Source organism: Setaria viridis, chromosome 5, assembly GCF_005286985.2.
Source record: "Setaria viridis chromosome 5, Setaria_viridis_v4.0, whole genome shotgun sequence".
NCBI classification, from domain to species: domain Eukaryota; kingdom Viridiplantae; phylum Streptophyta; class Magnoliopsida; order Poales; family Poaceae; genus Setaria; species Setaria viridis.
Genome location: NC_048267.2, coordinates 42,089,986 through 42,115,119, shown reverse-complemented (window position 1 = coordinate 42,115,119; position 25,134 = coordinate 42,089,986). Strand labels below are relative to the sequence as shown.

At 49.2% G+C, this 25,134-nt stretch overlaps 5 protein-coding genes across 6 annotated transcripts; 2 read left to right on the top strand and 3 right to left on the bottom strand.

The window, feature by feature from the left end:
- Nucleotides 1-5,315: 5,315 nt before the first annotated feature.
- Nucleotides 5,316-6,296, bottom strand: LOC140220029 (phytolongin Phyl1.1-like). Its single transcript, XM_072293842.1, has one exon. It carries the CDS (start codon nt 6,294-6,296, stop codon nt 5,559-5,561), a length of 738 nt encoding a protein of 245 aa, XP_072149943.1. The 3' UTR covers nt 5,316-5,558.
- Nucleotides 6,297-7,301: 1,005 nt separating this feature from the next.
- Nucleotides 7,302-10,264, bottom strand: LOC117854538 (uncharacterized). Of its 2 annotated transcripts, XM_034736759.2 has the most exons (5): nt 9,954-10,264; nt 8,755-8,966; nt 8,215-8,467; nt 8,082-8,116; nt 7,302-7,440 (listed from the first exon to the last, which is right to left on the bottom strand). In XM_034736759.2, exons 1-5 carry the CDS (start codon nt 9,985-9,987, stop codon nt 7,399-7,401), a joined length of 576 nt encoding a protein of 191 aa, XP_034592650.2. In that variant the 5' UTR covers nt 9,988-10,264; the 3' UTR covers nt 7,302-7,398. The 2 variants fall into 2 exon arrangements, with proteins under 2 accessions (XP_034592650.2, XP_034592651.2); XM_034736760.2 differs by lacking the exon at nt 7,302-7,440 and having other exon boundaries at nt 7,559-8,116; nt 9,954-10,255.
- A 1,317-nt stretch (nt 10,265-11,581) lies between these two features.
- On the top strand, nt 11,582-14,276 carry LOC117858221 (SUN domain-containing protein 4). The gene is made up of 4 exons (XM_034741251.2): nt 11,582-12,043; nt 12,368-13,704; nt 13,790-13,875; nt 14,023-14,276. The coding sequence occupies exons 1-4, from the start codon at nt 11,848-11,850 to the stop codon at nt 14,252-14,254; spliced, it is 1,851 nt and encodes a 616-aa protein (XP_034597142.1). The 5' UTR covers nt 11,582-11,847; the 3' UTR covers nt 14,255-14,276.
- A 3,065-nt stretch (nt 14,277-17,341) lies between these two features.
- Nucleotides 17,342-18,948, top strand: LOC117854918 (putative F-box/kelch-repeat protein At1g15680). Its single transcript, XM_034737177.2, has one exon. The coding sequence runs from the start codon at nt 17,627-17,629 to the stop codon at nt 18,674-18,676; it is 1,050 nt and encodes a 349-aa protein (XP_034593068.1). The 5' UTR covers nt 17,342-17,626; the 3' UTR covers nt 18,677-18,948.
- Nucleotides 18,949-20,937: 1,989 nt separating this feature from the next.
- LOC117854917 (chloride channel protein CLC-c) lies at nt 20,938-24,619 on the bottom strand. The gene is made up of 7 exons (XM_034737176.2): nt 24,339-24,619; nt 23,655-23,855; nt 23,388-23,565; nt 23,038-23,300; nt 22,623-22,892; nt 21,418-22,549; nt 20,938-21,319 (listed from the first exon to the last, which is right to left on the bottom strand). Exons 1-7 carry the CDS (start codon nt 24,572-24,574, stop codon nt 21,233-21,235), a joined length of 2,367 nt encoding a protein of 788 aa, XP_034593067.1. The 5' UTR covers nt 24,575-24,619; the 3' UTR covers nt 20,938-21,232.
- Between the last annotated feature and the right edge of the window lie 515 nt (nt 24,620-25,134).

Sequence of the window (25,134 nt, the reverse complement as noted above, 5' to 3'; positions counted from 1 at the left end):
CTAATTTCTCGTTTTGGGTTCCTTGCTCAATCTTCGCGTGATTCAACTAGTATCCTCGCACCATCTTCCTGCTCGCCAACGTGTTTTTTCTTGGAAGGAATCGAGGCTTGAGTTGGCCACCCAGTATTCCGTTTCCAACTTATCCCGTGTTGTGTCACCTTTTTCACCCGGTGAATAGGGGAAAGAACGGCGGCAACGAAGCAGACTGGTGTGGAAAAAGGTCGCCAACTGGTGCCATACTGCGCAGCATTTTGGATTCCACTCTTCGTGTTTCGATCTCTTCTGGTAGGGCGATATTGGGCGGTGGCAGCGATGTTGGAAAGAAAAAAAAGGCTCTGCTTGTCTTTCCTTTGGAAGAAAATTTTGCCTCAAAGGAGAATCGTCACAGTTTTCTATTGGTAGAGCGTTGAATTCTGCCATCATTTATTTATCAAGTTCATGTCACGTTTCTAGCTTCTGTAGCTCTGTTTGTCAAGAAAATTGCAATGTTTTCACTAACTTTTCTAATTATACTACAAAATTGCATGTCATTAGCTGCACATCCGTATTAAGCTGAATTTTTGCATAGCCCGTTGTTGTTCCCGGAGTCTGAAAATCGTCCATCACTTACCCGAATGCTGTACTTTAAAAGTCTGAATAATGCATTGTGTACTTTGAAAGTAGAATAATGCATTGTGTACTTTGAAAGTCTAAATAATGCTGGTATATTTGTATGTCATTGGTGGCTAAACTTTGTGGGGGCTTCCACTTATCCAAATTCCGATCGCTACAAGTAGCCGATGCAGAAGTGGATAGACAGCCGGCCAATCCATCAACATCTTATCCACAAAATCCTCCAACATGTCATGTCCTGTAGTGTTTGTTGCCTATAATTTACTAGTCGGTAGCTGATGGCATGGAATGAACAATGGAACGAGACAATAAACCCTATACGTCATAAGATTAGCAAATCCCTCAATATTCTAGCACAAATTCATGTGGTTTTCTTTTCTTGCAGAGACGGTTCTGTTAAAAAACCATACTCCCACGTAGTAGTGGTAGCATCTCCGTGCATGAGCGTCTGCGGGTGGGCCAGGCGGCGCTTGGGCGCAATAATTCTGGAAATAATTGGCGCGACGCACACCCAACTAGTCTGAGAGGAGAGGCTGTCCCACGTGACTGGACAGAGTGTCCCCCCGCGAGGAACGAGACCAGCTGTAAAGCGGGCCCGCCCCCGCCTGCGCGGCCATCGAGGTCCCCCCACTTGTGCCCAAAAAGCCACCGTCCACTGCCTCCCTGCCCCGAGGGCTCGGCGGCACGTGCGGCCCAGGTACGGCCCGCGTGCCCTCACTGCTGCTGTAGTGCTGTGCTGTGTCTGAGCTGAGTGAGTGACTGGAGCAACGCAAGAGGAGATACCTGCACTGCACACCCTGCTCGTTCCGGTCTTGGACTCCTCTGGTAATTCCTCCCAAACGAGGAAACGACATCCAGGGTAACTGCCTAACTGGCCATGAGAAAATGTTCTTGGATGCCTTTTTCTCCAGGCGATGTACCACCCTAATCTCTAATCTGTGCGTGTGTTACGGCACGTCGGTTCTACAGCGACAGTCAAGCAACTATGAAAAGCAAACACTTTTTGAATGCTTTGAATTTCTGCACTAGCATTACTTAACATTTGTTCGAAATTTTAATTAACGTGATCTTCTCGGTCACCAAATCAAGAGGAATTTGTTCCCCACGTTTTCCCCCTACATGAGGGAATAGGAATCGCGTCAGTGATCATCAGGCACGCGGTTAGTTTCCTAAACGGACTCTAGGCTCTGTGGAAGCTTTTAGCTAAAGACAAAAAAAACACTAATTGCTAAGGGAGTCGGAGGAGGGAGAAGATCTAGTTCCACGTCCACGACCGAGGCAATACCGTTCTTGTCCAGAAGGGAGGTGCTACTCGGCGAGGAGCTCAAGTTGTCTATCAAGAACATCCCCTGTTCTTGAGTCGGCGTTCTGCACCAACGCTACTACGTCTACACTGACGTCTTCACCAACTCAGGAGGCATCCATGGCGGCTCCCAACGCTGGTATAAGGTTGATCCCGCCTAAATTCGGCATTAGTAGATTGATTATGGTGTGTTCATGTGCTAATTATGTTAAACAGCAAAACCAACATTCGTAAGGTGAAAAATGAATCTCCATGTTCTGAGTAGGACCTTAATTGGACTTGCGCCTGATGGTACACTTGAATTTGTGGCAGGAGACGGCTGCTCGGAGGCTGGTTGGAGCAGAGCCAAAGCCAGAGGCGAGCGAAGTGCAAGCGACCAACACGCTGATCGGCGGCTGGTGGGTGGGTGGGTGCTGCGCAGCAATTCCTGATACGGCGCCAGTGCAGAGCGGGCCCCGCCGCGGTCAAATCATTGCGGGGGGTGTGGATCTCGAGGCATGTGGCGTGGGCCAGGCCTCGCAGATTCTGAGGCTGCCGCCTCTCCCGGCCCGGTCCCGGGTACTGTGCGCCTGCCTGCAGCTGCAGCAGGGCTCGCCGTCGTCTCCCGTCTCCTCCCACCTACGAAGACTGCTTTGTTCCCATCCGCCTCTCCGTACGGCGCCACAGCCACCGGTTCGTTACCTAACGAGATCCGCTGGGTATCGCCTGACGTGGCGCGCTCCGGGCGCCGCCGCCCGCAGCCGACGGACGGTGGCCGGCGACGAGGAGAATACGGTCAGGGCAGCCGCTGTGGCGCGTCAGAGAGAAACCTCCTTTTCTGCTGCTCGAAGAATATGTACGCAGAACAGCTTGCAAGTTGATGCCAGGCGCAAACCGTAGGGGGTGTTTGAGAGGCATGTGCTAAATTTTAGCACATGTCACATCGGATGTTTGGACACTAATTAGGAGTATTAAACATAGTCTAATTACAAAACTAATTGCACAACCCCTAGGCTAAATCGCGAGACGAATCTATTAAGCCTAATTAGTCCATGATTTGACAATGTGGTGCTACAGTAACCATTCGCTAATGATGGATTAATTAGGCTTAATAGATTCGTCTCGCGATTTAGCCTAGGGGTTGTGCAATTAGTTTTGTAATTAGACTATGTTTAATACTCCTAATTAGTGTCCAAACATCCGATGTGACAGGTGCTAAAATTTAGCACCTGCTATCCAAACACCCCCAGCCTGACTGACAGGTAACTATGAGGACAAACGCTTGGATCCATGCAGATGATTCCCTGAGATCCCTGACCCATCCATCCATCCCTGCCTAACCAACCAACCTGATCTCGATCCGTCAGCTGCAGGTCCGGAACTAAGCAAGCAGGCCAAAGCATATCGAATCGAACGCGACAGCTCAGAGCCTCCGATCCGGCGATCCCCCACCGCCGTGGCAATGGCATCGCGTGAGCGCGCCCGTCACCAACAGTGCGCCGGCTCGGAGCATCTTGCGTCCCGGATGGGCAACCGCGAAAGATCAACAAACCACCACCTTTCTTCAGGCCGGACCAAACGAAAACGGGCACGTACGTGCGTGGCTCACGTATTGCTCGTCACATATTCTTGAACTTTGCATTGCCAACCACCCGTGCATCGGTGGCATTGGTCAAGGTCACAATTCACAAAGGTTTACACACAGATGCATGGCAGAAAGGTAATACATGTAATGGTCTAATGGAGGTTAGTGGCAACGGCATGTATCCTCCCTGGCTAGCCACATCATGACTGTTGAAAAGATTGCTTAGACAAAGATTAAAGGATGTTTTGCCTTGGCTGCATGGCAGGAAATGTTTGGTTACTCGTAAAGAAGGCATGGACACAAGTCCCAAACACTGTGTCATGGCCACAAGGCCTCAAGGCAAGGGAAGGGAGGAGTATAAAATAGTCGGTGGCAGCTGGCTCCAACTGTGAGGATCGAGAGCCTTGTTTGACCAGCACCAGCTGCCGGGAAGATGACAGCCCAGCACTGCACTGCACTCATCAGCAGCTCCACCGGTCGGGGGCAGCCTGCAGCTGGAGGAGGAACATGCAGTTAAAAGCGTCAGCAGCACACCTCACATTTTTCAATCCTCACTGCACTGTGCTGCAGTCCCTGCAGAGCCCGTGCTCTGCTCCCTTCAGTTACACCACACCAAAGACTTTCAGCGGCAGCATCGATCACGGGAGCCAGGAGGAGGAGAGGCGGTCGCCGTCCACCCTCCCCCCTGGCATGTGGCGAAGAAGAAGAAGGAGAAGAAGCACCATGAGCCCATGACGTCGCTGCAGCCGCTGGCATTGAAGGAGAAGGCGCCCGGGTCATGAGTGCATGTGACGGGTGCCAGGGTAAAGACGGTGCCCGTTCCTCTGAAAACGGAGGCCTGAAACGGCCTGTCTTTTTGCTTTGCTTGCTTTCACCTTCACTCTCTGTTCTGAACTTCTGATACTCTCCAGTGCATGGTAGTGAAGTATTGACTAATGAAGATGCTAATCCTATGTAATTTGACAACGACGCTGCAAAGTGGAAGCAGAAATTAGCACTGATTGCAGGCTTAGCTCAGCATCATCAGCGATCACGATGTACGAGTCGAGCGGCGAAAGGAAAAGACAGGAGTGTGTTCCTTTTCTTTTCTTTTCTTTTCTTTTTCTCTCTGTCTTTTTCAGGGAAAGACGAGCTGCTGCTGCCGGTGCTCGTACAGCAAAGTGGATTCCGATCTCCTGTCGGGGTCGTAGGCTATTAGGGCCCTAAGGGTTTATTGTTTCTTTCCGTTTGTTTAATGTGAAAGACGGAGATATTTTTCTACCACCTTTCTTGGCTGGGTGTGAGGGTTGGAACTCGATCGATCGCCATTCGTCAACCACCGCTGCCCAACTCCAACCACTTCCCTTGGAAGAGATTGTCTGCACCTGGGCTCGATGGGCCGTAAATAAGCCGAGGAAACTTATACTAACCATCATGCATGATGGCCCAATGCAGACTGTACTCTTATGTAGTATTTCTGAAATTTCGAGCCCACACTGCAACAGTGATATTTTTCTCGCTCTCCTTTTCTTTTCTTTTTCTTTTTCTTTTATTTGTGTATCATTTCGTGTCAGCTGACTGCTGACTTTAGCCATTAATCATCGTAGCACTGCGTTATCACATTAAATCATGTTAGTCAAAGAGAGATTCCGGAGCATCTCTTGTGAGTTCCAGAGTTGCTCTGTTTATAAACCGTACGCCATCAAACTGGGCCATCTTGTGTGCTGGTACACCATGAGCTGTCCTAACTAAGATTAGGTAAAGCGGGTGCCTGTACTAACTGCCTACTCCACATCTCTGTTTTGAGTTAATGTGTAGAAGCAATGGATTTCATCAAAGATCATGCGATGCTTGCCATGCATGAACTTGTAGATTTTCATTTTCTGCATTTCACAAACACGGAGTACTGAGGCCCAACTCAAGCTATGGTTACATGTATCGAAGGCTTGAGGAATGCCACAATCTTCGTTTCATATTTTACAAACTGTAGATATGATAACTAAACATAAAGAATCCATCCTTAGACCCCCTAGTCCGAAGCAAATCATGCACAGCATGTATGTGATTACAGTTTCATTGCAGGCCCTGCGTCGGAGTGGCTCATCGCGTAAGACACCTGAAGCCTTTGCACACCCCCATCCACACGGCGAACAGCACCAGGCACAGCACCACGTCCACGCCGATAACGACCACCGCGTGGCGCCACCACGAGCGCCACCCGGGCCGCGCGCTTGCACGATCCGGTTGCACGGCGCGACGTTGCGCTCCGGCCCGCTGGTGCTCCTCATCCTTCTCGCCACCGGCGTCCGCAGCGCACACCGGCGCCAGCGGCAACCCCACCCGCGGCGAGTCTCCGGGAAGCGCCGCCGCGTCCCCCGCGCCGGAGCTCGCCCCCGCCGCCACGGCCCGCAGCAGCTGCGCGAACTGCCGCGCGACGGGGGCCACGGCCTCGTCGCGCAGGCGCTTCCTGGGCGCGGCGTCGCACGCGTCGCGGACGCGCTCCAGGAACCTGACCACCTCGTCGGCGCCCGGCGTCGGGTCCGCGGCGGCGAAGTACGTGCGACCGTCGCCGGCAGAGAGGAACGCGAACGTCCTCGCCCCGGCGACGGTGTGGTGGTGCCACCGGTGGTGCTCCGGCGCGTGGTCGAGGCAGAGCGCGGCCAGCGCGAGCGCCGACTCGGCGTCCTCGCCAGCCGCGTTGGTGTGGAAGTAGGAGATGCTGCTCCTGTTGCCCCTTGACGTCGCGGCCACGCAGAAGAAAACATCGTCGACGCCGTCTTCCGCGCCAGGGACGTCGCCGGCGGCGGTGTCCTGCATCCCGGCGCGCTGCGCCTCCATCGGCTCACGACTGGCGAGAATTCTTGGCTCCGATCGGCGGCGCGAGGTCGTGCACGGTCAGTTGAGACACATGAGCAAGTGCTCTTGTGCGTGCTTGTGTGACTTTGTCATCGAATCGCTAAGGCTGTAGAGCTCGCAATGCTCAAGGAACAAGGACAGCTTCAAATCCAGGTGCAAAGGCTGCAGCTGGGATGAAAAAAAGCTTGGAGGTAGAAACGGTGCAGAAGAAAGCTGCTGCAGCCTGCAGTTGCAGTACTTCAGCTGGACCGGAAAAGAGTATACCTGGCAGAGATGATGTGTGCTTTGGTGGCCAAGGAATATACAAGAAGGGAAGGAAAGAAGCCCTAGGTGCTAGGTCAGTGGAGGAGCTGGGGTGCACCACAAGTAAACTTAGGGGTGTTTGGATACCTGTTAAAGTTTAGCACATGTTATATCGGATGTTTAGATGCTAATTAGGAGTATTAAACATAAACTAATTACAAAACTAATTGTACAGAACTAATTGCACAGATGAAGTCTAATTCGCAAGACGAATCCATGATTTGACAATGTGGTGCTACAATAACCATTTGCTAATGATGAATTAATTAGGCTTAATAGATTCGTCTCGTGAATTAGCACAGGGGTTCTGCAATTAATTTTATAATTAACTCATGTTTAGTCCTAATTAATATCCAAACATCCGATGTGACACTGCCATTCTGATGCATGGCTTCAGGTGTGGTTCTGACCTTGAAGAAGCCTCCAAGGACGATGGTAGGGTGTACTTTCTGCTGTAAAATCCTGGTTTCAGGATAAGATAATTTTGGGTCAGGTGAGTCAAAAAAACAAGTGCCTTAGTGGCATGCACTCAACTGCCAACTCCCATTCCTTTCCCCCCTTACCAGGATGGCTGCGCCTGCCTGTTCAACATAGTAGGGTAGTAGGTTCGCAGGAGAGTAATGGAATGGCATGGTTTAGTGAAGCAACGATGAGGAGACAAGTTGCTTGTCATCACTTAGCACAAGCTTAGTTGGTGGTAGTTCAGACAATGACCTTGTCACTTACGAGCATCACACATAAACTGATAGGTGGAACAGCACTAGGTCCCCTTTGGCACGGCTTAGGCCAAAGGGCTCCGGGCAATCTCGTCTTCCCCTCTCACCTAACGCAAAAAATAAAGGGCAAAAGCCAACTAAGATCTCACTAGCAGTGATAGATGACACACGGGCTTATAATAATTGCATAACCAGTGTTAAAATAAACTTGTGCCAGACTACAACTGAGTTTTCTACCATTTAATTCACTTTCAATCTGCAAATGTCAACACAAATACTTATTGATGAAAGTCTACATTCAGGAATTTTCTGTTGGTCCAGCAGTCCATCCCAAATGAGTTAGATTCATTTGTGGCTGGCACTAACACAATAGTCTCAACTCTCCTTTTGTGAATATCTGCTGGCTTCGGAATTTTGAAATCAGAGTACACAACAGGATGATTTTAGCTTTTAAGAAATACATGGTAGTCTTCTTCTGAAGATCTAGAAGATATAATAACCATATTTACATGCATGAGCATGACTACGATGTACTACAATCTAGACGCTCCTGAGATTCTGAGGCATCAAGAAGCTATGTCCACCTGGCTACTCTCTCAACATACATTCTTCGGTTCTAGTAGGATGGGTACATGATTGGCTGATTCGCAGCTCCTTGTGCGAAGGCATTCATAACAGGACCTCTGTGGGCGATGTTCAAAACAGAACCAAATTCCTGCCTACTGTAATCATATGTAACATTGCTTACCTGGCCATGGCCGTGTACTGGTCCTCCTGATAAAGCTAGTCATAAGAGCAAACAAATGATCATCAGGTTTAGATTAAAAGCACCCTATATGTCTGGCACATGTAGTAACAGGCTGATGAGGAAAGGATCTCACCTTGAGGGTGAACACCATATGGATAAGGAGTGGGAGAGAAACCATAACCTGCAATCCTGCCGTTTACCACTGGATATGCTGGGGTATGAGACACAGGCATATCACTACAATGCGCGAATTGAGTCTGTTTTGGTAACGGTATAGGGTTGAGCTTAGGCATTACTGGGTTATTGCCATTTGAAGACGGTATAGGATTGAGATTAGGCACTACTGGGTTCTTGCTGTTTGAAGAGGGTTTCTCGTGACCAGCAATCTGTGAAAAGTATTGAGAAAATAGATATATGAGCCTGCTTATATCTGAACAAATAATCAGACCACTAGCACATTTGAAAAAACAAATGGAAGTTTACTATGAACTCATAAAAATTTTAATGTTTCAGCAGATAGTGTGACTGATAACACGAACAGCTATAACTGTCCTACAGGAAGGTAAATCACAGTGATCCTGTAAGTACACTTGACCATTGTAGACTATTAATAAATTACATGCAACCATGCAAGTAATGTGTTTGGATAGAATGTGATAAAACGAAAACCTACCACGAATTTAAGTGTTTTACCATTGACCCGAACAAGTCCTGAAAAAAGTTTAACAGCATACTGGGCAATTTCCTCAGTTTCATACTCAGCAAAAGCATAACCTTTGAGACGATTGTTCTCCTTGTCACAGGGTATATGTAGGTCCATTATGGGACCTGCCTGAATAAGAATCTCATACAGGATTCTTTTAGATACCTTCTCATCCAAATTACCTAATGAAAGGAAAACAGTTGTGTTAATAAAAAATATATATAGTTACTTAATCAAAACAACACAATGCAGCTGCCTGGGAGGTCTAATACAACCTAGCTATGAATTGCCAATAAGTATGTCACTCAAAAAAACATTAAGTGACACTAGTTTGAAACTCAACAATGCAATAGCACAGTTGGCTAGAGCATGCAAGTTTCAGTAATATGCATTATTTAAAATGTCAATTGTCCACAACACCACAGCCATATACAATGGTTACACCACACTAGTAGTTAGCGAGTGAAGTTAAATAAGCTCTGCAGATTCTGATAGTTTGATCACCTAGACATTTGTTGTCTGTAGTCAATCAAGATGATTAACAACCTAACTGGATACAACAGCTGTTTCAATGACGTGAACAGGAGCATTGCCACTTCATGTTTAGTGTGTGAAAAGTTTTAGAGCAAGACCTCAATTGACACCGCGTTGAACAGAGAACTACTAGCAGTCTACAGACATGGTGACATTGAAAACTTGGAGATCTTCCTGCGGACAAATTACAACCACAAAGGCCTGACGACTCAAAACAGCAAGAAAAAGCCACCAGATCAACAGTCAGCTGCTACTAACACTAACAAGCGACTCGGTGACACAACATAAGACGTCCATAATCAGCTGCAGCCCAGACAAAATTAAATCACAAACAACCTACAACCCAAACCAATAGAAGTAAAACGAACCCCGCATCTAATGTTTGTATCCTTAGGTTACTGCTACTGCACAATCTGTGTGTAATAAGCAACGAATAAGCAAACACGCACGAAACACAGAATCGCTCGCGCAATCTAATGCACCACATTTACGCAATCTCTCACAAGACACGCAAGCACCTCGATTCAATAATGCAGCTAGCTCGAATTAGAAAAAAACCTAAAGAGTCCGGGAGCCCTACGAACGGACTGGTATCTAAAGGGAAGGGGGATCACGAAGGCGACGAGAGCTCTCACCTATGTAGACCGTGCGGCCGGGGTTCCTCGCCATGCGGACACAATCTCGCCGCGGGGGCGGGGCTAGGGGCTACGAGCACTTCTCGCACGGTCGCGCCGCAACCAGCGAGAATGCGAGATGCTGGGAGGTGGGGAATCTGCTATGTCGCGCGAGGGCACTAGCAAATCAGGTGGCGGCGGCGGAAGCGGAAGAGGCACGAGTTCGCCGGTTACGGCGGCGGCCGGCTATTTGTGCCTGGAGAGTCGTGAAACGGCGCGGCTACCGATCCGACGCGGAGACGGCGGTGTGGGGCCGGGTACGGGTAGGCGGGCCCCTTGCGTCAGTCACATGTGTTAAACGAATCCTACACCGATCGGGTCAACTGGTGACTTGGTGGGGACACAACAGCGGCCCATGGGACCGCGTCGCTTCGGGTGGTAGATGACGTGGCGGGTCTCGCGTGGGCGCACGGGATTGGCTGGCACGCGTGGCGTGCGCTCCGTGTACCAACCGCAAACAAACGTGACGTGTGCGTGCTACCCGAACCGTTACAGTGCGCCAATATGCGGTCTATCTACGCTAAGAATGTAGTACAGTTTCAAATTTTTAAATCCGAGTATAATTGTCAAGATTTGCGGAATCATTACTCACGTGGAATTCGCATAAATCCACAAAATCCGTATCTTTTGCCATATATCCATATCTTTTTGTATCATTCTATTCATTTTCCAAATTATTAACTACATGTAAGGTATAATTTGAAACACGTTGATACTTATCGAACGCTGAAATAAGGTACACGTCTCACATGTAGAATTACCGATAGGAGTGTCTTGCAAAATTGGCTTCCTCATGATCTAAAATCAGGCTAACACGGTGCCCCCACATGTAGAGAGTTAGGGGGTATTTGATTTCTCGAGCGTTCTAATTAGGAGAACTAAATATGAGTTAATTATAAAGTAATTGCACAGATAGAGGCTAAACCGCGAGACGAATCTATTAAGCCTAATTAATCTATCATTAGCAAATGGTTACTGTAGCAGCACATTGTCAAATCATAGACTAATTAAATCATAAACTAATTAGGCTTGATACATTCATCTCGCCATTTAGCCTCCATCTGTGTAATGAATTTTATAAATAGTCTACGTTTAATACTCCTAATTAGTATCTAAACATTTGATGTGATAGGTGCTAAAAATAAGGCCTTGTTTAGTTGCCCAAGTTTGGAGGTGCCAAATTACTATTACAGCACTGTAGCACACTGTAACGTTTCGTTTTTATTTGTGAATTATTGTCCAAATATTGACTAATTAGGCTTAAAAGATTCGTCTCGCAAAGTACAACAAAACTGTGCAATTATTTTTTAATTTCATCTACATTTAATACTCCATGCATGTACCGTAAATTTGATGTGATGGGGAATCTTCTTTTTCATAGTGTCAAAGTTGGGAGTTGGAGGTGAACAGGGCTAAGCGAGGGAGTCCTTACCTGACCATTTGAATTTTGAAAACGAAGGAAGGACGGAATAAACAACACGAAGAAGCCAAGCAATCGAGGCGATCCACCTCAGCACAGGCTGGACGGACAGATCGCACGATTCACAGTGCGAACGGGAAGACGAGCGAAGCCGACAAGATCTCGCGCTGAACAGCACAGAAGCCATAAACGCCTCCCCCTCCTCTTCCTCTCCCCTGATGGAGCTCCTCCGGCCGTTTCAAAACCCCCCTCCTCCCCACGCCCGGCGCCACGCGGCCCCGTCCCCGCACCCCAGTTCCCCACCCCGCGCCGCCACGCGACGGGCGCCGTGGTTCTGATTTCCGACCGTTGCTACTCGGTGCCGGCCGGATTCCTTCGGCCCTGACGCGCGGGCGGGCGCGGATGTGAGGGGAGGCCGGGAGTGGGAGGGAAGGAATGCAGAGGTCGCGGAAAGCCCTTCTGCGGAGGACAGCGGCGGCGGCGGCAGCGCAGGAGCAGAGCGCGGGGGCGGAGGCCGCCGCTAACGGGAGGAAGAGGCGGTTGTATGGCTTCTCCGCCTCCCTCGTCGTCGCGTCGTGGGTCGCCGTGCTCCTCCTCCACTCCCTCGTCGGACATGGCGACGGTCAACGAGGTATAGGCCAACTGCCCTCTTCTCTCTCTCTACCGTTTCTCAATCCTTCTTGAAGAGTCAGCCGCGTTGCTGCTTGCGTGTTGGCGATCATCAGGCGCAAACCAAATGCCCCGGCTGTTCGGTGGAGTCGATCGAACTGCGCAGCGCGATTGAATTCTGTCACGACTTGGTAGATCCGGGTGCCTTGTTGCATGATTTCTGAGTACAAGTCGATGGTTGTTAAGACTACCTAACGAAAATTCCACGTCTTTGTTTCATCAAGTTGCTAGTTTTTCTTGTATTTTAAAAGAATGGGATTACATCTGTGCTGTCTGATTTCTGCAGATGGAGGAGGCTCTGCTGTCGCTCTTACTGTCGTCGAGCCTACCGTGAATGAAGGTTCTGTTGATCCTGTTGTACAGGGGGAGCATGGGGAGAATTTGGCCGTGCCTGGTGATACTTGTGTTAGTACTGACGAAAATGTCGTGCTTTCAGAGGAGACACTGATGCAAGCAGATCAGCTGTGCTCCAATGATGAGGTGCAGAGTGAGAACACTGAAGCTCTAACCAAAGATAGTCGGATTGAGCTTTCAGGAGATGAGGGTGGGAGTCTTCCTCAGACAGATCTTGGTTCTGGAGTTCAATCAGGGGCAAAGGCAGAGAGCGAAGATTTGCCGAGACCAGCAAGATTACCACGGGTTGTCCCTCCTGGCCTCGATGAATTCAAGACGAGAGCAATTGCTGAAAGGGGACCTGGTGTTTCCAGTCAACCTGGAAATGTCATCCACCGGAGGGAACCTAGTGGGAAGTTGTATAATTATGCCGCAGCATCTAAAGGGGCTAAGGTCCTAGAATTCAATAAGGAGGCTAAGGGTGCCTCAAACATCTTAGACAAAGACAAAGACAAGTATCTCCGCAATCCTTGCTCAGCAGAGGGGAAATTTGTCATCATAGAGCTTTCTGAAGAAACCTTAGTAGATACAATTGCAATTGCAAATTTTGAGCACTATTCTTCTAATCCGAAAGAATTTGAATTGCTGAGCAGCCTGACATATCCCACAGAGAACTGGGAAACACTTGGAAGATTCACTGTCGCAAATGCCAAACATGCTCAGAATTTCACTTTTCCTCAGCCAAAGTGGGCTAGATATTTGAAGCTGAACTTACTAAGCCATTATGGTTCTGAGTTCTACTGTACTCTCAGTATGCTTGAAGTGTATGGAATGGATGCTGTAGAGAAGATGTTGGAGAACTTGATTCCAGTTGAGAACAAGAAAACTGAACCTGAGGACAAAACCAAGGATCCAGTGGAGCAAATACCTTTGAAGGAGCCTAGCGGGGGAAAGGAATCTGCTGAGGAGCCCCTTGATGAAGACGAATTTGAACTGGAAGATGATAAACAAAATGGTGATGCACTGAAGAATGGTGCTAATGATCAAGTTTCAGAGACAAGGACACTTCAGGCTGGCAGGATTCCTGGAGATACAGTTCTTAAGGTGCTAATGGAGAAAGTTCAATCTCTTGATGTGAGCTTCTCTGTCTTGGAGAGGTACCTAGAGGAGTTGAACAGCAGATATGGGCAAATATTTAAGGATTTTGATGCTGATATTGATAACAAAGATGTTTTGTTAGAGAAGATCAAACAGGAGTTGAAAAACCTTGAGAGCAGCAAAGATAGCATTGTATGTATTTTTTTTTCTTACTTAAATTTTCATTAAGCTATTGCTAACTGACAACTCTGTTTCTAAAGATATTTCTTGGTTTCAGGCGAATGAAATTGAAGGGATCCTCTCATGGAAGCAAGTTGCTTCCTCGCAACTAAATCAGCTGGTCCTGGATAATGCTTTACTCAGGTCTGTATAGTTATGGTCTTCCTTTTGCATTTCCTCTATAGCTATATTTGAGTTCATGATGTACCAACTTGAGTTGCTTCAGTGTGTCTTAATCGAATAGTCTGGTACATTTTCAGCTTCGCTAATCATGCTGTCGTGTCTCTGCAGATCGGAATTTGAAATATTTCGGCAAAAGCAGACTGACATGGAGAACAGGAGCCTTGCTGTTATATTTCTCAGTTTTGTTTTCGCTTGCTTAGCTCTTGCTAAGCTGTCTATAGGCCTGATGTCCAAATTTTGTAGATTCTATGACTTTGAAAAGTTCCATAATGTAAGATCCGGGTGGCTCGTGTTGCTGCTGAGCAGTTGCATCATAGCCTCCATTTTGATAATACAGTAATACAAGCATTCATCTCCACAAAGTTGCAGCTGTAAATTGTAGTTACAAAATTAACTATACCCCTCTTTCAAATCTCAGGCAATTTTACAGTGCAGTTTAGAGGTCATTTTAAGCAAGCAGCAAACTACTGGAACTAGATTATTCTGTTCCTGTTCCACCTGGTCCAGAGGAATGTAGAAGCAAATCTACCTGGGAAGCATGTGCAGGCTTCTGGAGGCTAGAGCAGTGTACTTCTTTGTTTATTTGAGGAACCAAGGCATGGTCCCCATAAGGGCTTTCATCATGTTACCATATATGATTGGCATGGAGGGATGGTAATATACTAGTATCCTCCATCCATGGGCATTGTGCAGTGCATGTTCTTCATCTGGCTCCCTGTCTTGTGCACATGGCCTCCACACTGGATTGCTTGCAAGGCATTGTTCCGTTGGTTTCCAGCAGGAAAGGCACCATTGATAACTTCATCTTGCAGTGAAGTCAATGCCTACAATACTCCACTATATGAACTGAGATCTACTCCAGCACAAACCTGGAGCTCTTCTGAGTCTGTTGAGAGCTGAGAGTTGAGACACTGGCGACTTGTGTAAACAAATTCAGAAGAGGCCATCCATGATGGTTGACAAATTTCATGTTTATTATTCAGAACGTGGCAGAAGACGTCAGCTGCATCCAAAATATTATCCATGATCACTGGTCAGCTGATTAGGTGTCCAGAATCCAGCTGCGTGGCTTTGGCCGACCATGTTTATTGTTTGCATGAATTTTGCTTGATCGCCTGATTGATATCATTCGGTGACCACGGGACTGGACATCCCATTGTGACAAGTGTCAACCTCAGACCCTCGGTAAAAGCAGTCGTTGATATTGAGTTCTAACTTGTCTTCCAACTAGATGTACTAGCTTTTGTTCTATGCTTTACTTGTATTAGCAGTAAAGAATGCTTGGATTAGTAAAAGAACGAGGCTGTTAACTAATGGTATCATTGAAAATTTGATTATCTGGAGGCTGGAGGTATCAACTCACCTGTTGTACATTTTTCTTCTCCTTGTACCTTTCTGTGATTCTTTCAAACCCGTACGGGACTTGTTTCTTGGTTCTGGATTGACCGGTAGGTTGGAGATGCGCCTGTGTTGCGGAGATTCTGGAGCACGATCAAAACCCTTTTGGCTTATCTTCGTTGACTGCAAGTCTGCAACTGCCATGTGATTTTTCCCAGGTATACACCTGCGAATTCGAGCCGGCCTTTCGGCCCAAAGCTCTTCTCGGACTGGGTGGGGCCTACTTGTCAGCCCAGAGGGGTTTGATTTTGCCATCTCGTAAGCGTGCTGTGTCAATTAGGCCCATGGAGGAAGGTCCTGTTCCTGTTGTTCTAGACGTATCAACTACGATCATCAGTAAATTTCCGATTTCCAATACGTACAAAACTCCGCCAGGAATTTTAAATCGGAGAGATGAATAACCGGAAGCAGTGATTCGTGAGTATCGGTGGACAGGTAGCTTTCCCTTGCTATCGCGTGTACGTCTCCTTCACCCGTCGCCCGCTCCCCCTCCTCAATCATCGCCGATTCGCTGCCATCCGCACCCGGGCGGTGCGCGAAACGCATCGCGCTCTCGCTGGGCCAAAGCCAAAGCTGATGCGGCAACGCACGCGAAGGTGGCCGGTGCCGGTCGGAGAAGTTGCGCGCTCCAAGCAACAAGCCCGAGACATTCTTTCGGCGAGCCCGTCTGCGTCAGATTTTCCAGTCCAACAACAACCAAATTCAGGGGCGGGAGGCGGGTGGCGGGGGGCGGGCATTGCTTCCGCGACTGGGCAACCGCGCCGAAAACGCATCGCCCTCTCGTCGCAGTCTCACTCGCCGAAATGCTCAGGCCTCAGGGACAGTGGTGGGGGCGCTGGCCCGGGACATGCGCCAGATTCCTCTCCGGGGCGCCGGACACGGAGAACGGCGAGGAGCGCCCGAGATTGCCGCGAGAAAAGCCGGGGGGCATAGCGTCCAAGCAACAGACTACTACAGTCTACAGATGTCTTGCTAAGCGTGCCTGAATACTGATGCTTCTTGAGTTCTTGTATCTTTGCGCTGAAACAAAAGGGTCATGGCGAAACCTGACGAGAGATGCACGTACAGATGGCAACTTGATCCCAAGCCGGCCAACTCTTTACGTGGACGCATCACCGTGCCGGCCTGCGTGCGTGGCCGGCCCGGCCGGGCACCATGATGGCCTGGCCTCCACCTAGCCAGCTGTTGCTTGGAGGCAAGGCCAAGAAGAGTTCTTTTTTGCATCATTGCCGGAGGATAGTGGGGTTCGACTCAATCTACCACACGATTTTAAATTTCTCGTCATCAGTTGTTTACAGGGTGACAAGACTTCCGGTTATCTGCAGATCACAAAGATTTACTTGGATAGTCTTTAAAAAGAGTTAGCTTTGCTTGTTGTCTTCGAGAACTAATAAGCAAATTGGTTCTTTTACAGAGACCAGCTGCTAGCTTTGCTTGCTGACTTGGAGAAGATTTTATTTTAATAAAAATAGAGGCCTACATATCACTAAAACAATACATCATCAGGTCTCTCTGTCCAGAGATTTACATTTTGCTTTTTCATTTTCTTCCTTCTGTTAACTTTCCAGAGAAATAACCGTTCTCTGTTTGCATAGACACATCGAAGAACAGTGCGGCGCCACATGACAATCCTTTTTGCTGGTGATTTGAAGGGACGACGACGCGCAAACCACGCGGCTTACCCCAACCTAGTGCCTGTCTAGTTCCCCGAAATCCTAACTTTGGCACTATGCAAAAAGAATATTCCCCATCATATCAAATTTACGGTACATGCATGGAGTACTGAATGTAGACGAAATCAAAAACTAATTGCACAGTTTGGTTGTACTTTGCGAGACGAATCTTTTAAGCCTAATTAGTCAATATTTGGACAATAATTTACAAATACAAACGAAACGTTACATTATGCTACAGTGCTGACGCAGTGATTTTGGAAAGCCCTAGCAATGCTCCGTGTTCTAGCAAAAAAAGGCACCAGAGTCCATCACCACATCAGTTTCGGTGCAAAAGTGAGAGAGCGATCAAAAGTGCGTATATATATCCAGTGCGCAATGGTCACACGTTCAGTGCATTCATTTCAGGCTATCAGCATTTGCGGCTACCAGCAACAGCAGTTCAGTGTCATGCACTTCTTGTGTATCCATCGAAATCTCTTCCTGTCGTCGCCATCCAAGTCACTTAGTTACCCGGGTGGAGAAACCAAAGCATAGCCCAAAGATTTATAAACAATATAGCAGTCTCTTGTTGGGTATAATTAGCGGCGAGGTGCAGGTTCAAGAAGGCCCGTGGCGTCATAGTCTCCGGAAGGTCGGAGATGGATGTCGAGCTGGGCGAGGACGTGGTCACGGAGATCCTCGCGAGGCTGCCGGCCAGGTCGCTGGCGCGGTTCCAGTGCGTCTCCACCTCGTGGCGGCGCATCATCTCCAGCGACTACCTCCGCCGCATGCTGCCGCTCATCACGTCGGGGGTTCTCTACCACGACGGCCCCCGCGGCGGCGGCGATGACGGCGCGAGGCGGGCCTACACGTACGCTTGCGCGCCGGACGGCGGCGGCGTCGCGGAGGCCGGCGACATGGGCTTCTTCCCGCGGCACAACGCGTCGACCATCATCGACGGCTGCAACGGCCTGCTGCTCTACTACGCGTCGCGCCCGGCGGCGTTCCACGTCGTGAACCCGACCACGCGGCGGTGGGCGGCGCTGCCGGCACCGCGCGCCAGGACGCTGCTCTCTGTGCTGGCGTTCGACCCCTGCGCCTCGCCGCACTACAAGGTGGTTTGCTTCACGGGCTGGCTGCCCCGGGGCGCGACCATCGAGGTGTTCGACTCCGAGCGCGGCGCGTGGCGGGACCACGAGGTCGACTTCGGGATCGACACCGACGCCATGTCGGCCACCATGCACTACTCCGGCGGCGCGCTCCACGTGCTGGCATACTCGGGGCACGTCGTCCGCCTCGACCTGGGCACCATGGCGTGCGCGGTCACCGCGCTCCCGGCGCCCGTCAGCTGCCGGGCGCGCGCCGGGCACTGCCGGGGCCGCCTCCGGTTCGCGTCCAGCGACGGCACGCGCCTCAGGATCTGGGAGCTCGAGGACGCCGACGCGGGGGACTGGGCGCTGAAGCACGAGATCGGGGTCAGTGACGTCGTCCCCGGCGGCTCGAGCCAGGCCATCACCTTCCTGTTCATGGCGTTCCACCCGGAGAGGGAGGTGGTGTACCTGTGGTCGCCGTGGAAGCTGCTGGCGTTCGACTTGGTCGAGAAGCGCGTCGAGGAGGAGTGGGCGTTCGGGTCGGATAAAGAAGGCGCGCATCTCATTCAGATCTGGTTGTTTCCATTCTCGCGCCACTTGGCCAACGCCCTGGCCTGACTTGGCTTGCCGACGCGCTGAAAACGGCCATGGGGGAACCGGGGAAGATTGGAAGAATGTGACTGCGTCCAAGTGTGCAGGAAGGTAAAAGAACAAAGAAAAAAAACTAAATACAGTGAAACTGAAAATACCTGTAATACATGTCGTTTTCACCTATAACAGTGTGTAAGCTTGGCATTGTTTGTATCTTAATTTTCTAGTACTGTTTTATGAATACATGTGGTTCAAGTTGATTTGAAAAGGAAAAGGACTGAAGGAAGATGCACTGGTGATATCAACTGTACTTGGTTTGTGACAGCTTACCACGTTTGCTTAAGTTCAGATACTCACGCCACCCGATTCCGGTTTCGAATATTGGTGAATCTATTCGACTTTTGTTTATACCGTCAAATTAGATTGTTTGTTTAGTTTGGAGTTGTACAATCCGAATAATCATGAAAGCAGCGTTATACGCGGCGAGTTGACTGAAAATTCTGCTAACTACATATGCAGGTGGTGACACAAATGGATAATACCTAGTAGGTCACTTTGTGTGGAGTGGTGACACAAATTCTGATAACTTGGTTATTTTGGATACTTCACTCGTGCGGAGTGGGAGCCTTCCCGCCTGATCTCAGCATCTGTCTGAGCAGGACTCCATCGACTCCATATAGGCGCCCCTGGTGCCTGTAACTTTGCTTTCTTCTTATCAATATATGCCGGCAAGTTGTCCGGGTCTTTTGAAAACAGAAAATGATGGTTATGGATCTCCAGAGAGTGACAATATTGGAGGTTTGTAGTGAAATGAAAGCAATGCCTGCTGTCAACACTGACTCCGGTCTCCAGTGCCGGTAAAAAAAAGGACGAGGTTGACAATGGTTGACCTCTAGCTGAACTGGACACTTGATTCAACAAACTGATTGAATAAAAAAAATCGGCAATTTATCGATGAGATACTAACAAGGACTAAAATCAAAATTTCCAGGCGTTAAAATTCTTGTTTAAGCCATTTTAATATCAGCTTTGATTATATGTGATTTGAGTTAGGCTCCCTTTGGCAGGGTTTCGGGAGGTGCTTCTCCACCGGCTCCACCCAAAACCATGCCAAAAGGTAGGAGAGCAAACGGCTTCAACGATGAAGCCCTTAAAACCCACTGAGATGAGCCATTCCACGGAGCGGGAGCCCAAAAATGCGGCTCCCCACGGCTCCTCCCTGTTTTTGCCATCCCTGTCCCTCGGGAAGGCCCGCAGGCAGAGGAAGGACGGCGCCAGGCAGCCAGTAGTGGGAGGCGGGGACAGCGTGAAGAAGCTGGCAGCGGGGGCGAGGAAGGACAGCGGTGAGAGTACGGTGAAGATGCAGCACAGCGGGGGAGGCAACAGGGCGGAGGCAAATCTAATCCCCGCGCACCTGGAGTAGCGATGGCAGCTACCATGGGCGTGTGGTCTGCTGGCCCGGCGTTGGGACGCGGCTGCCCAGACACTGTCATAGTAGAAGCAAGTTGCAGCGCAGCAATAGAGACGGCGGAGGCCTGGGCATCAACGGGCGACAGGTAGAAAAGACAGAAACGGATAAGGTCACAGGAAGAACGAATGACCGGTGGTAGAAAAGAGAGGAAAAAATAAAAATAATAGGCGTGTAAAAAAGAGAGAGAGAAGAATCAGATAATAAGTGAAGGGGTAAGAAGAAAAAGAAATGGGAATGAAAAAAATAGTAGGGGTATAATATAATGATTGGTTAATATATACTTCTATTCATTAATATTTTTATCACATACAAAACTCAAATTATAAACAAGAGAGAAATCAAGGCTATTTTGGATATTTGACATCTGTCCTCCATTCATGAAAAATAAAAGAAGCCGTTTTGCTAAACGTTTTTTCAAAACGACTTCACTCCATCAGAGAGAATCTGATTCATCAGAAGAGCCACTGCCGTAGCCGTTTTAACCACAGCCACAATCCTGCCAAACGAGCTCTTGCTTTGATTAAGAAAAATGCTGGAAGCAAGTTGCACCGGAGATGTCAAAGGATACCCAATACAGTGTGTGACAGGCTGACAGCTTACCACTTGTACTTATAGTTTAGTGCGCTTCGTTTCAAATCATGCGTCCCATTTCCTCTTCGGCTGATTTTTCACGCTATCCAACTTGTGCTTTATCCCATTGAATTAGAACATGCCGAATTTGTTTAGCCTTCAGAGAACTGTACACTGAAAATAAGCAGATTGTTGTTACTGTTGTGATGGAGGCCTGGAGTTGATTGATTGACGTATTGCTGCGGTAATGACAATGATGCCTCCTGTTGATGACAACATTTCTACAATGAAGGGGGTTACTGAGTGCCACTCGTTTAACAAACTGGTTCAAATAAATACTCGGCATTTATCTGTGAGATACTTACAAGAACTGAAATCTCAGGGTTGCCTGTTCAGAGAATTTTTCAGGCAATACCACTTTGATCGCAGGGGACAGGGTTAAAGAGCCTAAACCATGTTCTGAGGCATATGAAAGAGCCTAACCTAACCTATACACAATGTGCCGTGCAATCAAAATCCACTCCGCTCCCTTGCCCTTCGTTCTACCGGGGCATGGTGTTCGGGTACAGCCCGCGGATGTACTGCGGCATGAAGTCGTGCCGCGTCAGGATTCCCACCACCGGCGGCCTCTGCACACGCGAAAATCGCAGCTCGTGTCATGTCAAATGCGAAACCGCGGAGCTTTTTATGGACGATGCGATGTGAAAGTTGTGAGCTGATCACTTACCCCCTGCGTCCTCGGCACGACGCACATGTGGCGGAGGCCAAGGCCGCGGAAGAGCACGGCCGCCTTCGCTAGCGACATGTTCTCCACCACGGTGTACGGCGACCGGTTGGTGATGGGGTGGAGGTCCACGTACATGTCCATCTCCTCCTCCGTCAGGTCCAGGTCATCCACCTTGAGGCCCTTGCCTGACCCGGCCTTGGCGAAGTCGAACGGCGCGAGCGTGCGGAACACCTCGGTGGCGCCGGTCTTGACGCAGCGCCTGGTAAAGATCCGCCCCTGCAGCAGCACAAGCAGGTGGGAGCGCAGCACCAGGCCGCACAGCTCCGGCGCCGGCGCGAACGGCTGGTCCTCGATCACGGGGAACCCGTTGTGGCCCGTGTGCCGGAGCGTGTCGACGATGGCGCCGACGCGCTCGACGCTGGAGAAGGTGATGAGCGGGCCTGACACGACGTCGCCGGCCACCAGGCTCCGCATGCACGGCTCCGCGTGCACCTCCAGGTAGGGGAGCCCCTTCATGCGCACCATCTGCTCGTACACCCCCTTGTTGAAGCAGTCCGCCAGCGTCTTGGCGATGAGCAGCACGAGCATGATGAGCGGCAGCAGGTGGAGGTCGTTGGTCAGCTCCAGGAGGATGACGCACACGGACACCGTCATCCGCATGGTCCCGCCGAGTAAGGATGCCGCGCCAAGCAGCGCGAAGAGCCCCGTGTCGAGGCCGCTGATGGAGCCGAGCAGCGAACCGAGCAGACGGCCAAACGAGGCGCCAGCGAGGATGACGGGAATGAAGAGCCCTGACGGCACCGCCACGCCATAGGTGAGGATGCCTAGAGTGTAGACGGTGGTGAAGAAGGTCAGGAGCGTGGACACACCGAACTCTCTGTCGGTTCCCGCACTGAAAAGGTTGCGGATGGCATCGTCATTGGTGTTGAAGAAGAGGGATGCCAGCGCATTGTAGTGTCCGGCCGGGCACTGGAAGCTCTTGAAGTTGCCGGAGCGGCCAATGGTCGGGCACTTTCCAGCGAGCTCGGGCGGGCAGGGGGTGCACGACGTGAGCCAAGGCAAGCCGAAGGTGCAGCACGAGGTGATCACTGAGATGGTAATGGTCAAGATGATCTTGGAGCGCGGACCCTTCCTGCAAATATAAACGCTCAGTGCTCAGTGGCCTATGAAAATGTTTTAGAGCTAGAGACTCCGATGACACTTACTCGTTGAGGAGGTTATAAATGTGAAGGATCCGGTCAACGAGGTAGTTGAAAAGAGCACCAAGCAGCCCGCCCAGGATACCAAGCAACATGACTGCGCCCAGGTCCGTTGCAGTGTACGTGGCTTGCCGTGAACTGAGATCGAACATGATCAGCCCTCCTTTGCCAAACAAGCCACAATGGCCACCACGGCAGTAGCTGATTAGGCCGCGCAACACCATTGCCACCACAGCCGTCGTGGAGAACGTCCTCCAGAGAAGCGAGCTCCGCCACCTGACAGATTATTGCAATAGTAGGATCACTCATGTCAGTAACAAAATGCCGCTTCTAAAAAAATGTCAGCAACAAGATGTGATTGCATGATGTATGGTGTGTTTTGGATGCTCCATCCATATTGGTTTCAGTTTTGAAGAATTACCATGATGTAACTTCTTCAAGCGCAAAGAGCACGCCGCCAACCGGGGCACGGAAGGCTGCTGCCACGCCAGCTGCAGCTCCACAGGTGATGAGATCCCTGCGGTCCAGATCATTCTTGAAATACCTGATCCAGTTCCAGGTGAGGCCATACTTCCGTGACCCACCTTGCGCAAGCAAGGAGGCAACACAAGCACCAGTATGCACCATTGGCCCTTCCTTGCCCAGCACAAACCCAGCAGACACCCCTAGCACTGAGCCAAAAATCTGCATTTGCGGTCAGACAGTACAATCAGATCTAAATCACAACATCAATGTCACAATAACATAAGGATCACAGCTTGAGGGCACCACCTTCACCAAGAGGGTACTAGGCGCTAAGATCGAGTGCGCATCAATGCCATTCAGATAGGCCTTCACCTCAGGGATGCCAGAACCTGCTGCTGCTGGGGCAATATAAGCGCACAATGCAGCAGCGGCAGCAGCCAGCATTGTATTGCAACTGATGTATACTACAAAAGCCGCCATGTACCTGAAGCTCCAAGCAATGTTAAGCAAAGAAGAATACAGTGGCAATTGAAACTTTTAAGCTCAATGTTGACAGCGTTGTAAGATCTGTACCGGTTGTGGAGCATGAGATTGCTCGTGAGGAGCAGCTTGAACCCAGCGATGTTTTCAACAGCAATGTTATTGAAGAATCCTACTAGGGCAACCACTAAACCCACAATGAGGGCCAGGGTCCATTTAAGGACCTGGTATTGGAAGATCTGAAGTTTGCCTCTTGATCGCCAGTCTTGATTGTACACCTCATTCTCCACAACTCTGAAATTACCAGTAAAATAAGGCAAGAAAATGCATAAATAAATTTGATTCTAACCTGCTGAGTTCTGACATTACTTCCTAGGATCAAAATCCTGTCAAGTTCATTGCTAGTAGGGAAATCTTTTGTAATGTGACTTCATTTTTTTTAAGTATCGAGCTCTTATTTCATACATTGGATCAACAATCAATCAAATAGCATATTCACTAAAAAAGATCAAATAGGATCTCGATTTCTGTACAAGTCCAAAGCAAAAGCTAAAAAGGAAAAAACGTTCAAGAAAAATCCTGGCAACTTACAAATTAAGAGCAAACATGAGTGCATTCATGTAGCTTGTTTAAAGGCATAATTATCTAAGTTTTCCAGACTGACCAGCATTTAAGTTACAGCCATGACACCGAATTCCACTACAATAAACTCAATTGTGGTGTAGTCGTAGTAAAGATATGTGAGAAATAAATAAATTATGTGGAAGCACAAGTTACTCGTAATCAAGGCTCTCAATGGGGCAGGTGTTGGCGCCGACGACGGCCATCTGCGAAGTCGTGTTCGCGCAGCGCTTGTGAAGCAGTGGCCGATCCAGCGTGCCAGCCGCCTCCTCGACGTCCTTTTCCCATTTCACCGACCTCGTCGACACTGGAGTTGCCATGGGCGTCGCCACCGGCGTGGAGGTGGAGCTCTCGGCTCCGCCCAAGCCATTTTCTTTTGTAGCCATGGCCATGGTTTCCTGCTTTCACTTGTACGGAGGTAGATTTCCTTCACAATGCTTCTTCTGGTAATCAAGGAGGTCGTGAGTTATTCATACATCATACTGCAATAAACAAAGAGGCTGTTTATGCGTGTAGATCAATTACTGAAACATGATGTGGAAGTCATTCAGAAACAGCGTGGCACAATTTGGCGCCTTTGACGACACTGGAAACATGTTGTGTGTGTTTTTTTTCAGAAAAATATGAAGAAGAAAAGAGAAGAACATTTGCATGCTCCTGTCAGATGGCAATCCTAACCGCATCTCTGTTTTTTTTTTCTCCCTGTTCAGATTCATCGAGCATGCACCTCTCAGATGGCCGTAATGCGCTAATGATGCACGGCTCACGCTATCATCAGTTCGTGACTAAAATTGAGTCATTGCATTGGCTACTCTCGGATCAGATTAAGAAACAATTTGCATTGACGATTAACGACCAATGCAATCTATCCATGCATGTGGAATATATAGAATACTGCTGCATAGATTATACGTCCCGGTGTACGTCAGCATTGAACTTCAATCGAGAGAAG

Coding starts and splice junctions, on each gene's coding strand:
- LOC140220029 (XM_072293842.1), bottom strand. CDS start 6,296: ATGGAGGCGCAGCGCGCCGGGATGCAGGACACCGCCGCCGGCGACGTC.
- LOC117854538 (XM_034736760.2), bottom strand. CDS start 9,987: ATGGCGAGGAACCCCGGCCGCACGGTCTACATAG. Junction 8,967..9,953: donor CGGCCGCACGGTCTACATAG/GTGAGAGCTCTC, acceptor TCCTTTCATTAG/GTAATTTGGATGAGAAGGTA. Junction 8,468..8,754: donor GTAAAACACTTAAATTCGTG/GTAGGTTTTCGT, acceptor TACTTTTCACAG/ATTGCTGGTCACGAGAAACC.
- LOC117858221 (XM_034741251.2), top strand. CDS start 11,848: ATGCAGAGGTCGCGGAAAGCCCTTCTGCGGAGGACAGCGGCGGCGGCG. Junction 12,044..12,367: donor ACATGGCGACGGTCAACGAG/GTATAGGCCAAC, acceptor TGATTTCTGCAG/ATGGAGGAGGCTCTGCTGTC. Junction 13,705..13,789: donor AGAGCAGCAAAGATAGCATT/GTATGTATTTTT, acceptor TCTTGGTTTCAG/GCGAATGAAATTGAAGGGAT.
- LOC117854918 (XM_034737177.2), top strand. CDS start 17,627: ATGGATGTCGAGCTGGGCGAGGACGTGGTCACGGAGATCCTCGCGAGG.
- LOC117854917 (XM_034737176.2), bottom strand. CDS start 24,574: ATGGCCATGGCTACAAAAGAAAATGGCTTGGGCGGAGCCGAGAGCTCC. Junction 23,566..23,654: donor AATCTCATGCTCCACAACCG/GTACAGATCTTA, acceptor TTGGAGCTTCAG/GTACATGGCGGCTTTTGTAG. Junction 22,550..22,622: donor ATTTATAACCTCCTCAACGA/GTAAGTGTCATC, acceptor TTATATTTGCAG/GAAGGGTCCGCGCTCCAAGA.